This window comes from Mauremys mutica, chromosome 8, assembly GCF_020497125.1.
Source record: "Mauremys mutica isolate MM-2020 ecotype Southern chromosome 8, ASM2049712v1, whole genome shotgun sequence".
In the NCBI taxonomy this organism is placed as follows: Eukaryota; Metazoa; Chordata; order Testudines; family Geoemydidae; genus Mauremys; species Mauremys mutica.
The window spans coordinates 64,752,654-64,773,748 of NC_059079.1; the positions used below are offsets into that span (position 1 = coordinate 64,752,654).

Sequence of the window (21,095 nt, forward strand, 5' to 3'; positions counted from 1 at the left end):
TTGGGTTGGTGAGAGATGTTTCTGGAGGTCTCAAACATCCTGGCCTGCAGGTATAGTTCTCCTATGCCACAGAGAATATGCTGCTATGAAATGTTCTGCAGGACTGCTGAGCGATAGTCTTCCAGCTTCCCTGAGATGAGAGAGCTCTTCTATAAAATGTTGAGTAAGTTTTTTGCTGCAGTCGCCACATTCTGCATCCCCAGTGTGTAAGCAACTGCCACTGGTCTCAGACATGGGCTTCTTTGCCAAATTTGTGCATGTTTCCAAATATGCTAATTAGGCCAATCAAGGTTGACTTAATAAGGGACTTACTGTTAAAAGCTGAAATGAAGTTCTGGAATCAAACACGCTGTGAAATCAAGTAGCTGTAGTTTCATTGTCCATTCAGTTGTGTACTTATGAATCTAAATAACCATGGATTAATTGTGGTTTTGACTCCACTATCTTCTCTGGACTTTTAGTGGGACCCATTAGTCCACCACAACCCCCTTCAGTCAGTGCATGGAATAAGCCTTTGACATCATTTGGATCAGCTACGTCTCCAGAGGTAAGGATAAAACTAAAAACAATCAAGAACATCTAAAGATAACTCAATTTGTATTTTGCAGGTGGTGGGACAAATTAAATAAGATTATTGTGACAGTTCTCAAAGTACCCAGGATTGGGAGTCACCTTGTTGCTCCCTGCCTCCAGAGTGAGAGTGTCTTTCTTGTAGTAACTGGGTGTTTAGCTCCCTACCACTTGCAGCCCTCTCTTCTTCTCTGGGCTATGCCAGCCCTGTCCTTTCCTTGCAGATTAACAGCAGGTACACCCTTGTCTCCAAGTTCCCTTGAAGTGCTCCCATGTGATATCCAGACCCTGAAAGCAGTTACCCACAGAAATCCTCTGTACTCCAGTTACCAGTTTTACTTAAATCACTGCAGAGAGCACTGTACAGAACACTTACAATGAAACAAAAGCGATTCCACTAGAAATAAGTCAGTGGTGGAAACACATGGTTACAATACAAAAAAATCATAAAACAAGAACTGGGACCTACACTTTCCTATTTAATAAAATAGGTTCCCCTCTCTCTCAAAGTTCCATCTGTTGTAGAGCTGGCTGACTTCCAAGAGCCAATCTTGCATGAAAAATATCCCCATTCTACAAGATGTCTTCTCAGTGAATGGATCCAGAATGCCTCTCCCCACTCTTATGCTGAAACAGTCTTTTGTCTTTATTCATAGGCAGGGCAATCCACGGTCTGTTATAATGTTGCTTTTTCACCTCCAAGTGGTTTTGATTGTTTGCAGTTGCCTGTGATGGTTTTCTATTGACTGTTCTATGATGGGGCAATATTAGATCATTGAGCCTTGCATTACATCACTGACTAAGTTTGGAGGAGTGGTAATCCAATCCTGCATGAATAAGCCGTTGCCAAGTAACATTACTCCAAGGTGACTCCTTTTAACCTTAAGACCATAAGGGCATAAATTTCAGTATAGTTACATTATTCCTCCGATATTATCAGTACACATACCATGCCATGATTATGAACATCAGTAAGTTGCAAGCTTTCAACAGAGGCCTGATACGTTACCCTTTATGGACAAATACCTTGTAAGCAATGTTGTCAGGTCTAAGAAGAGTTGTTTGCAAAGAACCAGGGGATCCTTTGCCAAGGGGATTGTGTCACAATTACCCAGTGTTTTCAAACTGCATTATTTTTCTTTAGCTAGATGTAATTACTGAATAATATAGATAGTGCAGCTACTGACATTGGGTGTGTCAAGGTTCCTCCCCCACTCTGAACTTTTGGGTACAGATGTGGGGACCTGCATGGACACTTTTAAGCTTAATTACTAGCTTAGATCAGGTAACTGCCACGATCCAGAAATTTCAGTGTCTGGATCACTTTCTGTCCCCCCAAAACCTTCCCCTCCCTGGGCAGCCTTGAGAGGCTTTTTCACCAAGTTCCTGGTGAACACCGATCCAACCCCTTGGATCTTAACACAAGGAGAATTTAACCATCCCCCCTCCCTTCCCCCACCAATTCCGGGTGAGTCCAGATCCAATCCCCTTGGATCTTAACACAAGGAAAAAATCAATCCGGTTCTTAAAAAGAAAGCTTTTAATTAAAGAAAGAAAGGTAAAAATTATCTCTGTAAAATCAGGATGGAAAATACTTTACAGGGTAATCAGATTCATATAGCCCAGAGGAACCCCCCTCTAGCCTTAGGTTCAAAGTTACAGCAAACAGAGGTAAAATCCTCTCAGCAAAAAGGAACATTTTCAAGTTGAGAAAACAAAAATAAGACTAACACGCCTTGCCTGGCTATTACTTACAAGTTTGAAACATGAGAGACTGATTCAGAAAGATTTGGAGAGCCTGGATTGATGTCTGGTCCCTCTTAGTCCCAAGAGCGAACAACCCCCAAATAAAGAGCACAAACAAAAGACTTCCCTCCACCAAGATTTGAAAGTATCTTGTCCCCTTATTGGTCCTCTGGTCAGGTGTCAGCCAGGTTTACTGAGCTTCTTAACCCTTTACAGGTAAAAGAGATAGTTAAGGGTTAATGTCTGTTTATGACACGCCCCCCCCAAATCTCAGACAGTGTGGAACCACACTGGCGGTGATTTCTTCCTAGAACTTTAGAATAAACAGATGAATAAAACACATGCACCTTTACATATACTACTAATTATATAAAACTACAAGATTTTTTACATTTCAGGGACAATTTTTAACCAGTTGATTGTGGGAAACTTTTACGGGAGAGTGCATTAGCTACTTTGTTAGAAGCTCCTGAAATGTGTTGAATTTTGAAATCAAAATCTTGGAGAGCTGAACTCCATCGAAGAAGTTTTTTGTTGTTTTCCTTGGCAGTATGAAGCCACTTTAGCGCAGCATGGTCGGTTTGTAGCTGGAAACACCGTCCCCAAACGTATGGGCGTAGCTTTTCCAGGGCATACACAATGGCATAGCATTCTTTTTCACTGACATTGGGTGTGTCTACACTACCCGCAGGATCGGCAGGCAGGAATCGATCCAGCCGGGGTTGATGTATCGCGTCTAGTCTAGACACGATAAATCAACCCCCGAGTGCTCTCCTGTCGACTCCTGTACTCCAGCACCGCGAGAGGTGCAGGCAGAGTCGACGGAGGGGAGCAGCAGTCGACTCACCGTGGTGAAGACACCATGGTAAGTCGATCTAAGTACGTCAACTTTAACTACGTTATTCACATAGCTGAAGTCGTGTAACTTAGATCGATCCCCCCCACCCCCAGTGTTGACCAGGGCATTATCTAATTTCTTACTGAGAGCAGTTACAGCAAAAATTCTTATTGAGACGGTGTTAGTAATTAGAAAAACTTGTGAACTTCATAGTTTAGAATTATAAAACTTAAACCAATAAACTTGTAGCAGCTAACTTGTTAGTTTGATTATGGAGTACTAGTTTAGCAAATGCTTTAAGATTCAGCTCTCAAACTAATGTAGTTAACTTGACTAGAATCTGTTAAACAGCCTCAGATTTACCAGTTGTAACTTAGCAATTGGATACAAAACACAGGATACAGAGGGACCTAGACAAATTAGAGGACTGGGCCAAAAGAAACCTGATGAGGTTCAACAAGGACAAGTGCAGAGTCCTGCACTTAGGACGGAAGAATCCCATTCACTGTTACAGACTAGGGACCGAATGGCTAGGAAGCAGTTCTGCAGAAAAGGACCTAGGGTTACAGTGGACGAGAAGCTGGATATGAGTCAACAGTGTTCCCTTGTTGCCAAGAAGGCTAATGGCATTTTGGGCTGTATAAGTAGGGGCATTGCCAGCAGATCGAGGGATGTGATCATTCCCCTCTATTTGACATTGGTGAGGCCTCATCTGGAGTACTGTGTCCAGTTTTGGGCCCCACACAACAAGAAGGATGTGGAAAAATTGGAAAGAGTACAGCGGAGGGCAACAAAAATGATTAGGGAGCACATTACTTATGAGGAGAGGCTGAGGGAACTGGGATTGTTTAGTCTGCAGAAGAGAAGAATGAGGGGGGATTTGATAGCTGCTTTCAACTACCTGCAAGGGGGTTCCAAAGAGGATGGATCTAGACTGTTCTCAGTGGTACTTGATGACAGAACAAGGAGTAATGGTCTCAAGTTGCAGTGGGAGAGGTTAGGTTGGATATTAGGAGAAACTTTTTCACTCAGAGTGGTGAAGCACTGGAATGGGTTACCTAGGGAGGTGGTGGAATCTCCTTCCTTAGAGGTTTTTAAGGTCAGGCTTGACAAAGCCCTGGCTGGGATGATTTAGTTGGGAATTGGTCCTGCTTTGAGCAGGGGGTTGGACTAGATGACCTCCTGAGCTCCCTTCCAACCCTGATATTCTGTGATTCTAATTGGAGAAATATAGCTGTGATTTTTCAGAAAAAAAATTAAATATAAGCTTAATTTGAGTTAAAACACTTAAAAATAGTTTAGCTGCTCTATACATACTTGTCTGTGGCTCATAGTCAGCAAGATGATATACAAATTGTCATAAGCCATATTTTTGTATTCCCAAAAAAGGGACAATAGATATGCTTCCTGATAATTGCAGATCTACCTTTCCTGTACTTCTCTAGATGCTTGTCCAAGATAACTGTCACAATATAAAACAGTAAGTCTGCAATTAGACTGACCTTAACAGCACCAGCAGATGAGACAACTCTTCTCTAAATCTTTTTGCTGACTTCCTTTGTATTAAGTATTAACTATTAACTTGATTTTAAAGAGACACAGTCAACTTCAAAACAGTTGAAAGTAGTTTCAGGTGCAGTACATGCCCCCTCTTCTCCATCCAATTTTAATGGGTTTTCAACCACATTCTCCTATTTTTAAATGTTTTTTCTTTCTCCTGTTGACTGAGAGACACTCAGAAAAAGCAGAAAGTGAATATACACACAAGATACTTTTGAATGCAAGAAGCTCTTCAGTTTATTTAATCAAATCTTTTCCAGTAATCTTAGGTGGTTGGCAAAAATATGCATAGATCAGACTTTTTAAAACCAACAGTATCCCTTTTAATAGAAAGCAACAAAGAGTCCTGTGGCCAAGGCCGGCACTTCCATTAGATGACCCTAGGCAGTCGCCTAGGGCGCCAGGATTCGGGGGGCAGCATTTTGTGCGTTCCCCACGGGGTGCACAGGAGCTTCCGGTTCCACTCCCATCGGGCCGCCGAAGAAGGACCTTCTGCCAACGTGCCGCGGAAAACAGCGGCAGGCAATTGAGCAGCTCAATGACTGCCGCTGTCACCTGCGGCATTTCGGCGGAGGGTCCTTCTTCGGCAGCGCAATGGGAGCGGAACCGGAAGCTCCTGCGCGCCCCATGGGGAACGCACAAAATGCCGCCCCCCGAATTCTGCCTAGGGCGCCAGAAACCCTGGCGCTGCTCCTGCCTGTGGCACCTTATAGGATAACAGATGTATTGGAGCATAAGTTTTTGTGGTGAATACCCTCTTTGTCAGACGCATGCCTTTTAATAGAGCCGCTTCAGGAAAAGCTTGCACAGCTCTCTCACTGGTATTCTGTACCATAAAAACTTTTCTGCTGTGACGCATGCATTCATGAAGGGTGATTACTTTCTGTACATCATAGGTGATCTGTAAAGCTTCTTAAACAGAAACTAATATACTAAATTAGTTAATTGTGTAATTAAAAGAAGTAAAGTTAAAAACACATTTTGCAACAAGACAGGTATTTGAAAATTGAAAAAAAATGTAATTTCTCTAAAATGTTTGTCATTACAACTTTCCCTATTGCCAGCAACATACTAAGAGAATTAAAATTTTAACAAAAGGGTGTATGCTTGTTTTGTATTAAATTCAAGTAGCTGAACAAATATTTCTTAGAAGAAACCTAGATATTGCCTCAAAACCAGCTTCAACCTGCTATTTTTACATTTGGCCCTGGTATTACATTCTCAAGTAATAACTAAAAATGTTTTTAAAAATAAGGACCATGTGGGTTGCATCAAATTTTAACCAGCCTTTCATGTGCTTATCTTCCATTTTCTGACTTTTGTATGCTTAAGTATGTAACTACATTAAAATCAAAGTAAAAACCTATTTTAAGGCAACATTCTGGTTGAGAATTTGTTGGAAGTTTTAATGTATGTTGTTACTTTAACTAGGGAACAAAGTCTGGACAGGAAAGTGGAGTCGAGCTTGGAATAGAAACGATTCAATTTGGAGCCCCAGCTTCTAGTGGTAGTGACAGTGAAGTTGGCCCTGTGCTTTCAGAGAAGCCCACTGACAAAATACCTGAACCAAAAGAGCAAAGACAGAAGCAGCCTCGGGCAGGACCCATCAAAGCACAAAAGGTAAGGGAGAAGATCTTTAGTTAACAGTAGAAGTCTTTATAGTGGGCTCCTGGTGGCAGAGAAGTCCAGTCAAAAGGAAAAATACCAAAACTGGGGCTTGAAAGAAATTAAAGGAACTGTTACAGGTACAATCCAAATAAAACAGACCTCCTTTCCCACTGTGTGTTAGTCAGAGAAAATGCTGTGTATCAGCTTACACAGTTACCAAATCAGCCATGTAAAAAAGATTAAAGTGCAAATATATGCTGTCTGGGCAATCTAAGCCTCCTTCAGAACATCCAAACCTACTTTTTTAAAGTGGGGATGATGTCTCTAAAGTCACTTTTCCATAACAATTAATATATCAATAAATGGCCAATCTTGGTTTTCCTTTAAAAACTGTGTATATACATTATATTATTTATACTGTCATGTTTAGAGCCCCTAACTGATCCTCCTTTGCTTGTTGTATGCCAAAGTGCTCATCCCCGCAGGAATATTTAGCAGTTTAGAGGGGATGGAGGAGAAAACTCCTGCGGTATAGGACAGACTGGATTGTCTGCTAACCAAATTGGTCTTGACCTCTCTTCCTCACCATCAAATACACAGCCTTGTAGGAAATAGGGGGACAGGAAAAGTTGGGGAAGAACACCAGCTTCTCACAGTAAGGTAACCCTCTCCAGCTTTTTGGAATAAGTTGGTAGTTAAGGTACTGATCCTAGCCCTGAGTTCCTAGGTCCTCTTCCTGTTGCCTAAGTCCCAGCAGTGGTCCCAGTACATTTGTCTACTGAGAACCCCTTAGTTTTTTTTCTGAGGACAAATTGGTTACTTACCCCATCATAACTAAGAATATTGAAGGTCATTAGAGTGCATCTACTCGTTAAAGAGCCAGCATGGTTTTGATAACTGTTGCACTGACCAGGTAGCCTGTAATCCAGTGATATTTGCATAATTAAAGTTAGTAACAGCAGAGGACGACTCAAATTAAAGGTTCATGTAATTGACTTGAAAATACATTGGTAATCAACAACCTTATAAAATATAACTGAACTCAGTCTTGCATTAATAAAGTGTGTATATTGTATGTGTGTCTCAAATCACTTATATTGGATTTATGTAAAGGTGATCTGCAAAGGTAAAAAATGCCATTTTGTTACCTTATAAAGTATACAGATTATATAGGTAGACTGTCTTTTTTTCTGCTTGTTTCTACATTACAAATATCAGGTCTTATCTACTTTGTTTTTGCTGGTAGGACTATAACCTCATAAGACAAGAGAATGAAGTAAGCTATTGATTGGGGGAAGAGATTTTCAGTAAAACTAAACCCACATTTTATAGTTGAGGCTCAAACGTTTAAGACTTCTCTGAACTAGAAGGTTGTACTGCTTTAACTATACTGCAATGTACTGTGCTCGGGGATGGGATGAGAGAGGAGAGGAGAGGAAGGGTGAGGCAGAACCATCTGCTGCTGGAGTGAGGGACATAAGTGGCCACTGTAGCCAGCACGTTTTTCCCCCTCCTTTCTCAACAACTTTTGAGCCCTACAGGTGCAAATGCTTTGGGTAGGAGTTGTCTTTGTCTCCATTTAGGGGCCTCCCCGCAGGCAGACATGTAAAGAAGGATCTCCTTTACCTGTCTCTGGAGAAATTAACCTCCTCATTCCTTGCCATGAAGTACTTGTGGTGAGGGAGAAACTACCAGTCTCTACCCTTCCCACCCTTAGCCTCCATTAATGCAGTAGGATTTTGAGGGCTGCCCTGCCTACCCTAGTCCACTAGCTTTAAAGAGACATTATACTGCTCCTGCTGCCCCACAGTAGTAGCCACTGAACTGCCTCATGCAGCCCACTCTCTGCTGGTGTCACCATCTATTAAGAAGGGAGTGGCTTCTGAGTGTCATAGCATGGTATTAAACTTATTCTTCCTTTGTGGCCACAGACCAACGCTCTCCCTGTATAACACAGTTATACAGAAATCAAATTTACATTTAAAACCATTGATAATATAGCCGTATACCATCGCAGCCACCACTCCTGCAAAAGAAGACAGGGAAACACTTGCAAATTTGTGTTTGTGTTTAAAAGCTTTTTAGTGCAAACACTGTGGAGGAAAGCGCCGACAAATATCCATACCCCCGTGTCTCTTCAGCTGAGGGCTGAGAACCCTCCGCCCATTTTTCTAGGGCTCCAGCAAAAACAGAAGACTTGATATTCATGATATTAGTAAGGCTAAAAAAGTCTGTTAAACATTGCTAGAAAAAAAAAAAGTTGAGCTCTCTTTAGACAATATATTTTAAAGTTCACTAGTGCAATTTTTTCTTCTTTGCAGGTCACTTTTAATCTTTAGACTGACTATTTAATCCCATGCCATTTAATATAGCACTCATAGCAGCTCTTCAGCCTAGATCTTTGGCTTCCTGCTCATAATTAGTCCTTTCAGTTGACATGTTTCAGGTACTCATCTGGTGCCAGATTAACATCTCTAACTAAACTACCTTTTCTTTAATTTAAAAAAAAAGCAAAAACAAAATACCCCAAACCTACTGTTTACACCCTCAAGGAACAGTCGCAGACTTTTGAGTCTTGGTAGATGTCAACAAAATGTTTTGACTCTTACTCTCTTGAGCATATAAAGATTTTATGTTATAACTTCCTTGTTTTTATAAAAAAAAAAAAAACACTGACAAGTTAAAACACTAATTTAGCTTCCAGACTTGAGTCCAGTAGAAAACAAAGAATATAAACCTGGTCCTATTGGGAAAGAGCGTTCGCTAAAGAACAGAAAGGTGAAGGATGCCCAGCAGGGAGAGCCCGAGGGACCGGAGAAGCCCAGTCCCAGCGCTGTCAGAAGTCCAGACCCTGTTTTGACAAAAGAAACCAAAGCTGCAAATGAACTGAGTACTGAAATAGGAACAATGATCTCTGTCTCTTCTCCAGAGTTTGGAACAAATACAAAGGTAAGACAAAAAAGTGGCATACTTCTTGAACATTACTGAACAGTGTGTGTAAAAGAGATATTTGATTAACTGTAACCCATTACCCATGGCCCATTGGTCATTTAGTGTCTGAATTCAGCTATGACATTTAGTTGCCTGCTGATGAAATCATTCAGATATTACATAGAAGAACTTACAAAACACTGGAGTTGAAAAGTTAGACCGTTTGCCTGTAGTTGTTCTCAGGAAGTAATATTTAAAATGAAGCACTGCTGTGGATTATGTGCCCTGTATGTGACTCGGGTTGAAGTGTTCTAAACTGTTACACCACCTCTCCAGTGATTACAAGTGCTCACTAAGCTATAGAAAAGAAGTCTGTGCCCGGAGCCCTAGGTTCTGGTCTGTGGGAAATAGCACCAAAGAGGTTAGAGTAGGCAGAAGCCTTATACTCAGTGCCTGATTTGAAGTTTATCCAAGTTGCGCGAGAGCGATGTGGTCAACCATTATCAGAGAGCTGTAGCAAAATGTTGGAGGGAGACTCAATTTGCAAGTTTGCGTACCTCAGCAAAGGAAACAGCATGCATCAAGCTTCAAGATAAGCTTTAGGATGGAAACATTTTCAAAAGCACGTAAAGAATTTAGATGTCCAAATCCTATTGAGTTTCAATGAAACTTCAGTGCTTTTGAAAATTTTACCTAATTCCCTCTGTGGAATGTGGTGAAGATGCTTAAGCGTCACTGTACGTTCTCTGCAGATTGCTCTCTGATTTTATGTAGACCTTTTGTAATAACACTTTGCTTGCTTTCAGCCCTGATCCTTAGCTGTGCTGTACTGACAGCACAAAATGGGGGGAGGAGGAATAACTAAGGTTTCCCAGTGATCCTCTGCTGTTGTGATAGCTCCTCTTGGGTCTGTTGAATCCAGTATAACTTTAAAGCGGCCTACAAATTACTTGAATTTACACCAAAGGACTAGTCCAGCACACAGCCAGTGCAAGACTGAGCACAGAGATTGAGAATGTGACTGCAGAAATTGAGCTCCTTACCCATCAACTGTAGGTGGAGAAGTGGACATTTTAAATAGAGTGGTTGTTTCAGTAGCAGGTGGACACATACCACCCACTGGCAAGACAATTTAATGACTCAGAACTTCCAGTTTGTAATGTTCTGTCTCAGTTGCCTGCAGATAGTCTTGAGCAGGAAGTATTGCTCTATTGCTAGCATTGACATTGTACTTGATATGTTGAGGAATCTGAGATACTATTGACTCCAAGAATGTTGTTTAAATAGTTGTAAGTTAGCCGAAACAACTTAAAAAAAGCTGAAAGCATATCTGTGATCCTTCAAGCTGAGTTGCCACATGCTCCCCAGTGAACTGGAAGCAATCTGCAGAGCAGTTACTGGAGGCTGCACATCCTTGGAAAGGTTCACCCTTGAGAGACATGAGGGATGGTACATAACCTCTGCCATGGAGAAGAGGTTGTCTCTGAAATCTCTGTTCTAGCCTAATAAATTTTGAATGTTTTTCCTGTTGCTAGCAGCGTAAAGTTTTTGTTTTAAGATGTGTTGAAGAGTTTGAGTAAATTGTCAGTGCTGCAGTTTTTAATCTTGTCTGTATCTGTGTATTGGCTTCCCTGAACCAGCAGACTTAAATGGCTTGAGCCCACCAAAAACTGGTAAGATGAGAAGTGTAACTTCTGAGGGCCTGAAGTGGTATTATTGGTGACTGGCAGGGGAGACCATGACTGCATCTTACTTGTACGTCCTGGCTTGGGCCTAGTTCCTTTATTGTCAGAACCCAATGGGTTTTTTTGTAACCCCGTGTTCTAGGACCAGATCATCTCATTGAGGCCTATCAGAGTAAGGAGAACATAATCATCTTTGCCTGACTCTTCCCAGGAAGCATTCAGAATGGGAAAGGTGCCTCAGCTCACTATCCAAAAGCAAGGCCCTGGATAGTAGCACTAGCAGCGTACATTGGCATCCTCTTGTCCTCTCCCTAATCCCAAGAAGTTACAGGCAACCCACAAAGGGAGAAATTGGCTTTTGTGATATTTTGGCTCCTTTATTAAGTATAAAGAAGGCCTGAAAGGGTGGGTTTGTTTTAAGTTTGTTTTTTTTAAACGTAAGGTGAAGCTATCAGGAGTATCAAGTCTGGTGTCTGCAGGAAAGCTTAAAGGACCAGAGTGCTGAAATGCGAGCTATCCCAGCCCTTAGCTGAAATGTTCTCACAGATCTTTTCTCCGAGCTGTTTGAGTTAAATAGGTGTTAACAAAACAGTGTTTTCAACAATTTACCTAAATATTCCTTGCCCTCTCAGTTGTTCAAATTTCACTCATTATTGTGATGTCATAATCATGTTCTCCATAGAGTCCTCCATAAAAAACAGGTAGACAAATCTTAAATTTTGCATATAAAACCAAGCAGGAAAACTATATTTAGAAGAGAAACTTTCAAGCTTTTTTTAAACATTACCAAAGCAAAACACAAATCTCTGCAGACCACCTTTGAGGTAGTGGCGCCATCAACTTCAAATCTAGTTTTTAAAGTAGTTTTGGTCTCATGCCTGTCCCTAAGTTCCTCTGCCAGCTTTTGTTTTCCAGCCACATTTTTGTGTCTTTAAAATGTTTTTCTCCTGTTTTTCCTTGGGTAGGACCAGCCAAAGTGAAACTGACTGTACAAGGAAAAACAGGTGATGGCTATACAGTTCTCTAAAATGCACAAAGTAAAACCAAATTAAAAATAGGGGGAAATTTTTCCTTTATTATGTTGTATTAATTTTAGATAGCATTAAAAGTAAATAATTTTCTAACAAGTGATTTTAAAGTTTTTAAGCTAAACACAGTGAGCAGGGGTTTTTTTGTGTTTAAAGTCTACTGCTCACATAAGAGGCTGGTGAGTTTTCCATTTCTGTCAGGTTGCAGCAGTCAAGGATACCTTGTCTGCTACTCCAGAACCAGAGCAGAGTACTTCACCTATTCAAAAAAGCTCCATAATGAGAGCACCCATGTTGTTTAGTCATGCTCTTTACCTTATAAATATAGAATGTCAGCATGATGATAATCCATATAATATGAGAAGAGAGAGACATGCTTTTTGGAGTTGCTGCTGCATCTCATTTGTTTCAACAGTTTTATATTTCTATAGTGAGACACCTCTTGCTTTCTTCTAAATCTAAACAAATAAACCACACTGGCCTCTCCACCTCCCCCAGAAATTACTTAAAATGATATGTATACCATATCGTGCAATTCATAGGTACAGTCAACAAAATCGGTCCTACCAGTTTTGAAAGTAATAGAATCTACCTGGTACTGACTTGTAGTTAATGGAAGTTGGCTCTTTAAAAGAAGTTAAAATGTCCCAGTGGGACTGGGAAATTGCTTAATTTGCAGTCTAAAATGGATGAGCATTTAACAACCTCCTTGGCTTGGACACTCATCTCAAGCCAGAAACAAATCAAACTTCTTTTCAGATAATACATAATTTAGCTTTAAACCAGCCTTTTCCTTCACAGCAAGTTCTCTTCTCAGTGCCAGCTCCTCTCTCTGTCTCTTGGCTTCTAGACTAATCTCAGCTTTGTACAACATTCTCCTTCTTTTTGGCAATTTAGGGTAGCTGGGAAAGTTGTCCCCTCTGTTTCAGCCTCTGGTTGCCCATACAAGTTAAAAGAAGGCTTACACATATACTTCTAATTTTTTCTTGTGATATTGCTTTGGAATTTTATTTAGATAAATGGAAATTATTTTATTGGTTTCTTCAGTATGACATTAATAAAGATAAATAACATCCTTGAACTACAAAAGGCTAAGACAATCATGTAGAGCGAAGAGGAAGTATTTTTTTAGTCTCAAAAAGACAACCTTTAAACTTTGCTTTTAGTGTTGTAGCCGTGTTGGTCCCAGGATATTAGAGAGCCAAAGTGGGTGAGGTAATATATTTTATTGGACCAACTTTTGTTGGTGAAAGACACAGGTTTTTGAGCTACAGCTTCTTCGGATCTGGAGAAGGTACTCCTGTGTCATCGTAGCTAAGGCTAAGATTTTGTCATGGTTATTTTTAGTAAAAGTCACGGGCAATAAACAAAAATTCATAGAAGCCATGACCTGTCTGTTACTCTTGCTGCTGCGGCTCCATGGTTTCCGCCGCTGCCACTGTAGTAGCTGGGAGCTGTGGGGTTCCCCCTCTGCTCTTGGCAGCTGGAAGCTGCAAGGTGACGATGTATCCCAAAGAGAAAATGGGACACCCCCAGCCGCTTGCCCAAGGCATTCTCCTCCGCGAGGCTGTCACCCATTGCTGGAACCCTGAGGAGGGCCCCCTCAGGAGTCTTGTCACCCGTGGCTGGAACCTTGCACGGGGCCGCTTGTCGCTGCTGTCGCCTGTCACTGGAACCCTGCCAGGGCCCCACTGGCTGCCAGTTCCAGAGACCCACAACCCCTGGGGATGAAGCATAGAATGTCAGGGAGTTCTCTGGAAGGGTTCTGTGACATAAATGTAGCCTTAATCATAACTAAATAAAAGGTGGAACAGATTTAGTGTAAATAGTTAACACATAAGAGACCATTTAAGGTGAAGTGGCCAGTTAACACCTCTGCAGGACAAAAAGTGGAGTTAGTGGGTTAGGGCTTGGCTGCACTACAAAATTAAATTGACTTAAGTCGAGGTACAGCCATCTGCAGTAACTAAAGCGGTGTTTCACATCCACACTATGGGCATGGCTACACTTGCAGATGTAGAGCGCTATGAGTTAAACCAGCCCTCGGAGAGCACAGTAGGAAAAGTGCTGCGGTGTGTCCACACTGTAAGATTCATGTGCACTGGCGTGGCCACATTAGCAGCTCTTGCAATGCAATAGAGAGCAGTGCATTGTGGTAGCTATCCCAGCATGCAAGTGGCTGCAACCTGCTTTTCAAATGGGGAGGGGTGGGGTGGAGTGTGACAGGGAGTGTTATGTATATGTGGGGGGGGAGAGTGGGTTTTTGGGGAGCTGAGAGCATGTCACCATGCTGTCTTGTAAGTTCAGACAACAGCAGACCCTCCTCCCCGCTGCCTCTCTCTCACACACACTCACAGCAGCAACATTCCACACTAATGGTTGCTTTGTCCCAGAGCAGATAAGCATGCCAGCAGTCAGAAATGGAGCTTTGCAAGGGCATATACGCAATGTGGCCACTTGACTTCGGAGAATTATGGGATGTTTCCAGAGGCCGATCAAAGCGCAGTAATGCAACACTGATACTGGGGCATTTCAGCTGAAGCACCGCAAGCATTATGCTTCTCGTGGAGGTGGATTACCAGGAGCACTCCAGCTGCAGAGTCCAGGCGCTCTAAGTGCCTTCCCAGTGTGGATGGGTCGTGAGTTAGGGTGCCTGGGGCTGCTTTAATGCGCTCTAATTTGCAAGTGTAGCCAAGACCTGTGCTACTTCTGTCATTTGTGCATGTCCTCACCTGGAGGGCTTCCACTGACTGAAGTGGGGCATTGTGGGGCACTGACAGCTGGAGCCCCACCATCCTGGGCTGACAGTCCCACACGGGGCTCACAGCTGGAGCCCCCTTGACCTGAGGCTGACAACCCAAACTGTCAGCCCAGTGCAGGGCTCACAGCTGGACTGTAGGCTGGCAGGTTCCCTGCAACACAGTAGCCAGTCTGCGAGTGCCCAACTGGAGCCAGGATTCTGGGAGCTGCCAGGGTCTCCACACTGCAGCAGCAGCCCTTAGAGCCGCATCTGCAACCAGGATTCTTAGCACTGCTAGGCTCCCATCTCCAGGACCTGGAGCCTACCAGCAGTGAAATTGACATTCTTGTCAGTTTCACAGCCACTGTTATTTCCTATTCCGGCTCCAGCTATCACTCCATCTCTGTCTTCTTCCTCAAAGGGAGCCTGCATAACACCTTCAAAAGACAACCATGGAAGCTTAAATTCATAACTTTGCTAGACATTCAAAATCATGGTTTTAATAAAGACACTGGATTTATGGCTCATTCCAGCCCCATAACTTCCACTTTTTGTCCTGACTGCTGAGGTGTTAACTGGCCACTTCACCTTAAATTGTCTTTTACAATACGTTAGCTACTTATGCTAAACCATCTGTTCCACTTTGTATTTATCTATAACACTGAGTACCTTTCACAGACCTGAAGAGCTCTGTGTAGCTTGAAAGCTTGTCTTTTTCACCAACACAAATTGGTCTAATAAAATATTTTACCTCACCCACCTTGCGTTTCTAGCAACCTTTAATTTTTAGTTCAGTAAAAAAATTCTTCCAACAAGAGGGGTGTTGCCTAAACAGACAGTTTGTGGATTTTCTTGTAGTTAAGACACTTGATTGGTATTCTAGGCCAACTTCCTGAAGGCACTTAACTTCTGTTGGGTTATTTAAATATATTTTATTGTAAAATTCAACCAGATGTACAATTTTATTTATAGTCTCAAAGAATGGTAGGTTGATAGAAATCATAGATTTTAAATGCCTCAACAGCTTCACAAGGAAGAGGTTTAAATGTGAAGCATCTACTGTCAGTTCTGTCTGCCATCTCCCTGGTAGTTGGATATTCATTGATTTAGTGACTGTGTACCTTCGCATTCTGATTCGCACCGTTCCTGATGAAGTTTGTCAAGTCTGTCTGAAACAAGAACATCTTGTCAAGACATCCTTCCTTTGGTTGTGCTGATGACTTCTTGGGGGTTTAATCAATATCTTGGTAGTCAAGTATCAGAGGGGTAGCGGTGTTAGTCTGGTTCTGTAGAAGCAGCAAAGAGTCCTGTGGCACCTTATAGACTAACAGACGTTTTGCAGCATGAGCTTTCGTGGGTGAATACCCACTTCTTCAGATGCAAGTGGTGGAAATTTCCTGGGGCAGGTATATATAAGAGCAAGCAAGAAGCAAGCTAGAGATAACGAGGTTAGATCAATCAGGGTGGATGAGGCCCTGTTCTAGCAGTTGAGGTGTGAAAACCAAGGGAGGAGAAACTGGTTCTGTAATTGGCAAGCCATTCACAGTCTTTGTTTAGTCCTGAGCTGATGGTGTCAAATTTGCAGATGAACTGGAGCTCAGCAGTTTCTCTTTGAAGTCTGGTCCTAAAGTTTTTTTGCTGTAGGATGGCCACCTTAAGATCTGCTATTGTGTGGCCAGGGAGGTTGAAGTGTTCTCCTACAGGTTTTTGTATATTGCTATTCCTAATGTCTGATTTGTGTCCATTTATCCTTTTCCTTAGAGACTGTCCAGTTTGGCCGATGTACATAGCAGAGGGGCATTGCTGGCATATGATGGCATATATTACATTGGTGGAAGTGCAGGTGAATGAACCGGTGATGTTGTGGCTGATCTGGTTTGGTCCTGTGATGGTGTTGCTGGTGTAGATATGTGGGCAGAGTTGGCATCGAGGTTTGTTGCATGGATTGGTTCCTGAGCTAGAGTTACTATGGTGCGGTGTGCAGTTGCTGGTGAGAATATGCTTCAGGTTGGCAGGTTGTCTGTGGGCGAGAACTGGTCTGCCACCCAAGGCCTGTGAAAGTGTGGGATCATTGTCCAGGATGGGTTGTAGATCCCTGATGATGCGTTGTAGGGGTTTCAGCTGGGGACTGTATGTGATGGCCAGTGGAGTCCTGTTGGTTTCTTTCTTGGGTTTGTCTTCCAGTAGGAGGCTTCTGGGTACACGTCTGGCTCTGTTGATCTGTTTCCTTATTTCCTCGTGTGGGTACTGTAGTCTTGAGAATGCTTGGTGGAGATTTTCTAGGTGTTGGTCTCTGTCTGCGGGGTTAGAGCAGATACGGTTGTACCTCAGTGCTTGGCTGTAGACAATGGATCTTGTGGTGTGTCCGGGATGGAAGCTGGAGGCATGAAGGTAGGCATAGCGGTCGGTAGGTTTTCGGTATAGGGTGGTGTTGATGTGACCATCACTTATTTGCACCGTGGTGTTTAGGAAGTGGACCTCCCGTGTAGATTGGTCCAGGCTGAGGTTGATGGAGGGGTGGAAGCTGTTGAAATCGTGGTGGAATTTTTCCAGAGTCTCCTTCCCATGGGTCCAGATGATGAAGATGTCATCGATGTAGCGTAGGTAGAGAAGGGGCGTGAGTGGACGGGAGCTGAGGAAGCGTTGTTCCAGGTCGGCCATAAAAATATTGGCATATTGTGGGGCCATACGGGTGCCCATAGCGGTGCCACTGATCTGGAGATATATATTGTCAGCAAATTTGAAATAGTTGTGTGTGAGGATAAAGCCACAGAGCTCAGCAACCAGGTGTGCTGTGGCATCATCAGGGATACTGTTCCTGACAGCTTGTATTCCATCAGTATGTGGAATGTTTGTGTAGAGAGCCTCTACATCCATGGTGGCCAGGATGGTGTTTTCTGGAAGGTCACCAATGCATTGTAGTTTCCTCAGGAAATCAGTGGTGTCACGGAGATAGCTGGGAGTGCTGGTAGCATAGGGTCTGAGTAGAGAGTCTACATATCCAGACAGTCCTTCAGTGAGAGTTCCAATGCCCGAGATGATGGGGCGTCCAGGATTTCCGGGTTTGTGGATCTTGGGTAGTAAATAGAATAACCCTGGTCGGGGCTCTAAGGGTATGTTGATTAGTTCTGGTGTTAGTGTAGGGAGTGTCCTGAGTAGATGGTGCAGTTTCTTAGTGTATTCCTCAGTGGGATCTGAGGGAAGTAGCCTGTAAAATTTAGTATTGGAGAGTTGTCTGGCGGCCTCCTTTTGGTAGTCAGACCTGTTCATGATGACAACAGCACCTCCTTTATCAGCCTCTTTGATTATAATGTCAGGATGGTTTCTGAGGCTGTGGATGGCATTGCGTTCTGCACGACTTAGGTTGTGAGGCAAGCGATGTTGTTTTTCCACAATTTCTGCCTGTGCACGTCGGCGGAAGCATTCAATGTATAGGTCCAGACTGTCATTTCGACCCTCAGGAGGAGTCCATGTGGAGTTCTTCTTCTTGTGCTGTTGGTGGGAGGGTAACTGTGTATCCGTGCGCTGTTCAGTGTTGTCCTGAAAGAATTCTTTGAGTCGGAGACAGCGAAAGTAGGCTTCCAGATCACCGCAGAACTGTATCATATTGGTGGGGGTGGCAGGGCAGAAAGAGAGTCCCCGAGATAGGACAGACTGTTCTTCTGGGCTGAGTGTGTGGTTGGATAGATTGACGATATTGCTGGGTGGGTTAGGGGTACCACGGTTGTGGCCCCATGTGGCAGGTAGGAGTTTAGACAGCTGAGTGTGTGGTTGGATAGATTGACGATATTGCTGGGTGGGTTAGGGGTACCACGGTTGTGGCCCCATGTGGCAGGTAGGAGTTTAGACAGCTGAGTGTGTGGTTGGATAGATTGACGATATTGCTGGGTGGGTTAGGGGTACCACGGTTGTGGCCCCATGTGGCACCCTGATTGATCTAACCTCGTTATCTCTAGCTTGCTTCTTGCTTGCTTATATATACCTGCCCCAGGAAATTTCCACCACTTGCATCTGAAGAAGTGGGTATTCACCCACGAAAGCTCATGCTGCAAAACGTCTGTTAGTCTATCTTGGTAGTGACTCAGCCTTGAGAAATGCAGTGGGTATACACCTGTTTTCATAGGTAGGCAGTGGGCTTGATCCTCCACTGTTACTAGTTCAGTGTAACTACACTGGCATAATATGAAGAATCAGGCCTCTTATCGTCATAAAGACCTATAACTTAGTAAGTGGCAAATACAGCAACGTTGCAAGTGAAAGTGAACTCGTTTCAGTCTTGTCCCAAACAATGTTGAGCCCTGTAAGAGTGAAGATAATGAGAAGCCTGGTGCAGGTTCTTTGCACCTTTTAGAAGTTACTTTGGTTTTGACATGTAAAGCATCTAACTTTACAATGCCTGCTAGAACATCACTCTGTTCAGGCTGCTAGAACAGCAGTTCTCAAACTTTTGTACTGGTGACCCCTTTCAAATAGCAAGCCTCTGAGTGTGACCCCCCCCCCCCCCCCGTTATAAATTAAAAACACTTTTTTATATATTTAACACCATTATAAATGCTGGATGCGAAGCAGGGTTTGTGGTGGAGGCTGACAGCTCATGACCCCCCCATGTAATAACCTTGTGACCCCCTGAGGGGTCCCGACCCCCAGTTTGAGAACCCCTGTGTTAGGATCTTCGAATCAGGTTCCACAAGTGACCACTCCAGTGAACACTGCATCCTGAGATCATACTTGTAAGAGTGTGGTCAGAAGTATGTATTCCATGTACTTTGGCAACCAGGGAGGACAAGAACTAAACCATATTATTCAAGTTATTTCTCTTCACCAGCCCTAGCAGGGAGTGGTGGCAGTAGATACTAACTCAATGGAGAGACCTCATTGGAAGCCAATATCAATACAGAGAACACAGAGCAGGAATTTCAGATCAATATCAAGCAACATACCTAGCTTGTTCCCTGGAAATATTCCTGCAGGAAGTTATCACATGATGAGGATTGAGTACAATGACTTTATTGAACAAAGGGGGATGTACGTACAGTATCCTGGCAATCACTGGCGGCAGCTAGTTCAGTTAAAAGTGAACCTTGGATCTTAGTGCAGGGAAACCTAAATAGGAGGGCAGGTGAGTGCAGCAGAATGATCCTGGATAAGGAAGACTGGAACTTTCATCCTCATCTATTCCATGAAATCACTTTCCAGTGCAGAAAAATCCAAGGGGGAAATCATCCATGGAATAATCATGAAAGGTACTTTCCAGAAGGGATCCAGGAACAATAGCAGTTGACTGTCTCTCCACTAGCATTGGGCCAAGGATCATCTTTATACTTTTTTCCCAATATTTCTGAACTCAGGAAGTGTTTTTAAAAAGTTAGTCTCACATAGTAATTAGCAGACCTAGAAATGGCAATTTGGTCCTCCTTTTGGTTCCAGACAGGACCCAACATCCTTTTGCAAGGACTAATTCTACAACTCTATCTAGTCGCACTAAGCGTGGTAGTATAGCTTTAGAAAAGGAATCCTGGAGACAGAAATGCTGTTTGGAAGAGGGCATAAAACCTGTCTTTGTATTCCCACGAGTTGGCTTTGAATGCTCATACAAGAATTTTAATGGCTTCAGGAACTAATGCAACGAGTTTTCCATCCTGTAATGAGCTAGTAAAAATTCTTAATTTTTTGCTTTGAGTTGACTTCTTAGTTACCTTTTTAAAACGTGCTAAGATCTTGCCATTTCCAGATCAGTTTCTTTTACTGGCCACTTGCCACCAGTGAAATTTCTTGTATGTGCACTTGAAAAAGAAAAGTCTCAGCCCTTTAGAGAAAAGTGCATATTCATCCCCTCCATTCTTTTTTTTAATCTGGAGAGCCTTATCTTTCATCTGCTTACTTAAACATCTGATCTTATTTTATACTGTTTTCTTCTGTTTTATAGCCGTGTGCCTAATATTAAAAGCCATTAACTTTTAGAAGTTAAATACAACTTTTATCATCTGGACCACATACATGATTAAAGGCGAGGCTTTCCTGGGATATGCTGCCTCTCACAGAGCTGAAATCTTCCACACATTCTTCTAGTGCAAAGTAACTCAGCAGTGAGAATTGCTGGACATGCCTTCTGAGAAAATAAATTAATAGGTGTGATGAAATTCTGTCATCATACTGCTTGGTGAACTGCTTCTATGTAAAAGATAGTCAGACCACTGTCTGAAAAGAGTAAGCCTGAGACTAGAAAACCTAGTTTAGATAGGGGGTTCATTTTAATGGACTTATTTTTCTTCACAGGAGTCTGTGACAGACTACACTACACCTTCTTCTCATCCTAACAGTGTGGCTGCTAGCAGTACAAAAATGGAGGAGACTTTGGTGACTAATGTAAGTCTATTGTAGTGAATCTC

The 21,095-nt window shown here is 42.8% G+C and overlaps 1 protein-coding gene across 12 annotated transcripts in view; it reads left to right on the forward strand.

Moving 5' to 3' along the window:
- Window positions 1-21,095, forward strand: part of PRRC2C (proline rich coiled-coil 2C) — a 133,824-nt gene that overhangs the window by 71,232 nt on the left and 41,497 nt on the right. For 10 of the 12 annotated variants that reach the window (XM_045026659.1, XM_045026667.1, XM_045026662.1 and 7 more), the window contains exons 20-23: window positions 462-547; window positions 6,146-6,334; window positions 9,020-9,271; window positions 20,983-21,072. In XM_045026659.1, the coding sequence (XP_044882594.1) occupies window positions 462-547; window positions 6,146-6,334; window positions 9,020-9,271; window positions 20,983-21,072 (617 nt within the window). The remainder of the gene's footprint in view (window positions 1-461; window positions 548-6,145; window positions 6,335-9,019; window positions 9,272-20,982; window positions 21,073-21,095) is intronic. The other 2 variants (XM_045026666.1, XM_045026669.1) reach the window with 1 other exon arrangement.